At 51.2% G+C, this 4,695-nt stretch overlaps 1 protein-coding gene across 1 annotated transcript; it reads right to left on the reverse strand.

Annotated features, from left to right (window-relative positions):
• Window positions 1–1,028: 1,028 nt before the first annotated feature.
• Window positions 1,029–1,895, reverse strand: LOC108764459 (uncharacterized). Its single transcript, XM_018512721.1, has one exon. The coding sequence runs from the start codon at window positions 1,893–1,895 to the stop codon at window positions 1,029–1,031; it is 867 nt and encodes a 288-aa protein (XP_018368223.1).
• Window positions 1,896–4,695: the final 2,800 nt, after the last annotated feature.

Genomic DNA, 4,695 nt, shown 5'->3' on the forward strand with positions numbered 1-4,695 from the left:
TTCAAGGACATTGTCAGGGTCATGGTTTGGTCTCCCCTCGACATCCAACAATTTTTCTCACAAACACTATCCGGGAAAAATCAAGATTTTTTTACTTTTTGCTTTGATTAGGAATTTGTCTTTCAAATGACCTCTATGGTCAACTTTGACCCATAACATGAAAGTTCATCTGGACGTAAAATATTGCGCTCTTTCAAAATCCGGGATCAAAAATATGAGTTTCTATTTGAAAATTGAAAGTAGACCTTCAAATAACCTTGAAAATGAAGGTCAAGGTCATTGTCAAGGTCATAGTTCAATCAGCCCCTTCATATCCAACAATTTTTGTTTTAAACATTTTTTTATTTAATCGCGATGTTTATTTAATTGCGATGTTTCGAGTTATTTGGCTATCTAAGCTAAAATGGGTCACCCTGTATATCTGAGATGACAGCTGTACGAGCCAAAAGTAAGCGAATTTTTAACGAATTTGAAACTTTTTTCGATTTTTCATGAAATCCAGTGCAGCTGAGGTCCTGTTTGTGCATACTTTAATTTAAGTAATAATACTTTTGCAATCCATACATCCAATACGGAGATTTTTCACCGAATGGAAATATGGTAAAACAGGAGGCTTTAGCATCGCCTTAACTCCGTACTCTTCCCTCCACGAACTTGCGCCCGTCGGTGGGAAAGGAGGCTCCTCCCATTTGTCCCCGTCATCTTCCTTTTCTCCGGGGGGAGGAAACAAACCCGTCACCTCCTCCAATACATGTGCCTCAAGGGACTCTGTAAGGCGGAGCCCATCTCCTCAATTTACTCAGTACCGTCTGGTACGGGCAGCTCCATGGGTCCTCATTCAACGAGAGCACGAATTCCTCCAAGGCCTTTTCCTTAGCCTTGGTGATGGTCTTCCCAAGGCTACTCCGGGCTTGCCTGAGCTCTGCCATCCTCATGTCCACTTCTTTATCGTCCTGCTTGGCTCGACGGCGTGTTCGCTTGAGCCGGCGCCTAGCGGCCGACACCTTCGCCCTAAGTTGGGCCAGTTCCTACGTCCACCAAGGCATTGCTCTTCTTGGACACGGCACAGCCCTAGACATTGACGCAACGCATGCCCAAATCATAAGCGCCTGCAGTTGGGCAGCTTCCAACTCCAGGTCCCAGTCCTCAACGGGGCCCGGCCTCACCCACGACCCGGCAGTCACCGACGCGCAAAGGAGGTCCTCGTCCATTTTTTTCGTCGTCCATCTCTGCGGGCGAGGAAGTCCTCTCCTCCTTATTTGAGCCACTGTGTCCCCCACCACGATTTCTATGTACCGATGATCCGAGCTCTCGTAAGGGGCCACTCTCCATACGTCTCGGGCGGCTGCAGCAGGGTTAGCGAACGAAACGTTTACAATCGACTCGCCCTGCACCCTTACGCAAGTGCTTACCCCACCGGTATTGAGGCAGCACATACCGGTTGCGCTAGCCCAGTTTCGAAGACACCTGCCTTTAGTGTCCGTTCCAGCTGAGCCCCACAGGTCCGTCTTTGCGTTGAAATCGCCAGCCACAAGGACTATCCCGGTCTGGAATCTTCCGACGCAGCGCTCAATCTCTTCCAAGGTTTGTCCGAATTGAGCTACGTCCAGACTGGGGGATAGGTAGACCCCAATTAGCACCATATCCCCCCATCTGACCGCGACAAAATTATCACCCTTTTCCAACGGCATAGAGGGCAGCGGGTTTTCCACCCTTCTCCAGGTGATGGCCACTGTCCTCCTGTCATTCGCCGTCCAATTTGTGTTGTTATCTGGGACCCAGTAGGGTTTCGAGACAATCGCCATCGTGTAATCATTCTCCGCCATGATCTGAAGTAGCATATTGTGTCCATCGCAGGAATGATTAATGTTCGCCTGTAGTATCTTATTAGGCATCTAAGTTGCTATCAGATGTTCCTTCTTTGTGTTTCCCACATAGCGCATCCTTGTTCACTCGGGACTGCGGGTCCTCCCAACTTTGCCCATCCTGCACTCACTCGAGTGGATGGCTGTCCGAGGGGGCCTCCTCCTCCAAAGGCTCCACCTCCATTGTCATTTGTGCATTCCTTGTTTCCTCTGAGCATGGCGCATTTCCGGCCGTCTGGGGTTTCGGGCCCGCAGCTTTAGTGCTATCCTCCCCCGTTGTATTCGGGGGAGCGTCTTGGTCATCCAATTTTTCAGTTGGAGTACGTTGTTTTCTTGTGGAAGGAAGCTTTGCTCCCCATCCTATGATATTTTGCGTATCAGCTCCTTCTTAGTCGTGGACTCTTCGATATCCTCTATCCTGATTTCAACCATCTTCTCGGGTCTCGAAATCAGGACCTCTTCCTGCCCCGCCATGACTTCTCTCAATTTTCCGGCGAGCACGTCCGCCTTGACTGCTCCTTTCGCTCCCGGGATCTCCAGAAGAAAGGCCCCCGTACGCGCTCTTCTGAAACGTATATCGGTAATCCCGATTTCATCAATATCAATTTGCTGCTTGGCAATTTTCATTACCTTAGCATATTTCCTTTCGCCCCCGCAGTTGATTTGAACAGCGGCTGTACGGGGCATCCGTCTATTTGCCACTGGGGCTTTAGCCCCGGTATTAGGGCCTCTCTCGCCATCCTTGGGCCTCCGCTGGTTCGTAGGACCTTCTTTTGGGGACTGCCTCTGCTCCCTTTTCTGCTTTCTGCCCACCACTTGGGATCAGGTATCTTCCCTGGTCTTGGTGTTCTCCTGGGCTGGGCGTTCGCGACTCGGTCCCAACGTTTCACTGTCTACTACTAGTATTCGTTGCCTTCCCTTTTTTTTGCTAGCGGGTCCTGTCCCCTCCTTCTCGCTTCTCGGACAAGCCTCCTGGCTCGCTCCGACCGGCTTCTGTGGAATCAGGATTGGAATTCCTCTTGCCTTATCCAATTCCTGGGCGACGATCTCGCGGATCATATCCGCGAGCGCTCGCGGAGTAGCTCCTCTGGGGCCCTTCGCGAGCCTGTCTAAATTCTTCTTCTTCGTCTTCCACTTGTCCGTATTCATCGGCATGAGCTTTTCCTGCACTATTTTATACTTGATCCCTTCCGCCGGCCTATCCTCCAGGATTCGGCATCTTCCCTGGAGCGGTGGTCTGATCGCGGGTGGCCATTCCTCGGGAGGGGGGAGAACCACTTTCTCACTCGGCTCCCGACTATCCGCTTCGTCCACCTCCATACTCGTGTCTGGTGTGATGGTTCCTTCCTCCCTACGTTTCCTTGCCTCGGTTAGTCGGAGTCTTTTCTTCGAGCTAACTATCTTGCCTTCTTTAAGGGAGGAGGTCTGTTTGACCGCCTTTCTTTTTGGTTTCTCCCTTTTGAGTTTGCTCAATTCGGTATGCTTCCGCTTTACCCTCCGCTTCCAGGGCCTTTCTTCTTTCCTTCTCGACTTCATTCTCCAATCTCTTTCTAAAAGAGGAGATTTCTCTTTTTAGCGCTCTAATCTCCTCGGCGCTAGTACCTTCCTGATTTTTGGTGGCCCTTTCCTTAAAGACTTCCATACAGCTCATGGAGGTGGCTGCCGCAATCTTGAGGGATTTTTGGTAGGTTCCTTTCAGATTTGAAGAGGTTCTTGAGATACGAATCACCTCCATTAGGCATTCCGTGACTTTTTTAGCCAGTCCTCGTTCGTATCATCCTCCATATCATCCTTAATCCTTTCCAGGTCTATTTTGGATTTTTTAAACAGATCCTCCTTTCCTAGACCCCTGACGAGTGCTTTCCTGTCTAATTGGATGCCTCTCTCCTTTTCCTCATTCGCCATTCTCATGGCTTCTGCACGCCCAGCATATAACCCAGTTGTTTGATAGGACCTAGTGACTCTCTTCTTTCTAGGGGATGGGTTCACCGAGTCCATACCACCCTTCTTCTCCGGGGGCTCATTCGAGTCCCTCCTTGCGCTGGCCGTGTCCTCGTCAGAAGTTATTACAATGGATGTCGAGGCCTTACTCCTCTTCACCCTTCCTCCTCGTACTCGTGTAGGCTCCTTCCGGACCACTCCTCCTCTAGATGACACCGAGGAGGCGCACACGTCTCCTCAAAGTCTTCAGCGTCTCCGCATCCACTCTGGGCACTAGTCTCACTCGAGGGGAATGCTCGGACCCTCTCCGCGAGCCCGCAAGATCCTCTTGACGAGACCGACTGGCTGTCCTCTCCCGTCTGCAGAGGGCACAGATGGTTCAGTCCTGCTCGACGTTGTCTCTTCCTGGGTCTTTTCCTCTTGTTTATGCTCAGGAAGCGGCATGTACGTCCCCTTTGAGCACCTGGGTCCCGGCCTACTTCCCGAGGGAAGGTGCAACGACTGTTCCGATTGACCGGACAGGCCCGGTGGGGGAGAGTCACCCCCCTTCCATCCTTTGATGCGCAACACTTCCCCGCTTCTTCTATCCTTGAGTCGGTGTTCCACCTCCTCCGATTCTGCGAACATCATTGTACGGTCTTCTGCCGGAATCATCCACAGTCCCAGGGCGTAATCCCCGTCTTTATCCGCAAAGGTCGTATCATAATACGGATCTTCCTCATCTTCGGAGCTTGTCTCCGAATATCCTCCCTTTCGGACGAAGAAGCTCCTCTCCTTTGCTCCATCCTGTTTCTGGTCTTGGTTTTCATTATATTGTCTACTCATTTTGGTTCGTCCCCAACCCCGCAGCGGCTCCGCCAGCCAGGGTGTACCTTCACCCCTCCCCAGG

This window comes from Trachymyrmex cornetzi, unplaced genomic scaffold (genome assembly GCF_001594075.2).
Source record: "Trachymyrmex cornetzi isolate Tcor2-1 unplaced genomic scaffold, Tcor1.1 scaffold4243, whole genome shotgun sequence".
Lineage (NCBI taxonomy): Eukaryota > Metazoa > Arthropoda > Insecta > Hymenoptera > Formicidae > Trachymyrmex > Trachymyrmex cornetzi.

Coding starts and splice junctions, on each gene's coding strand:
- LOC108764459 (XM_018512721.1), bottom strand. CDS start 1,895: ATGCCTAATAAGATACTACAGGCGAACATTAATCATTCCTGCGATGGA.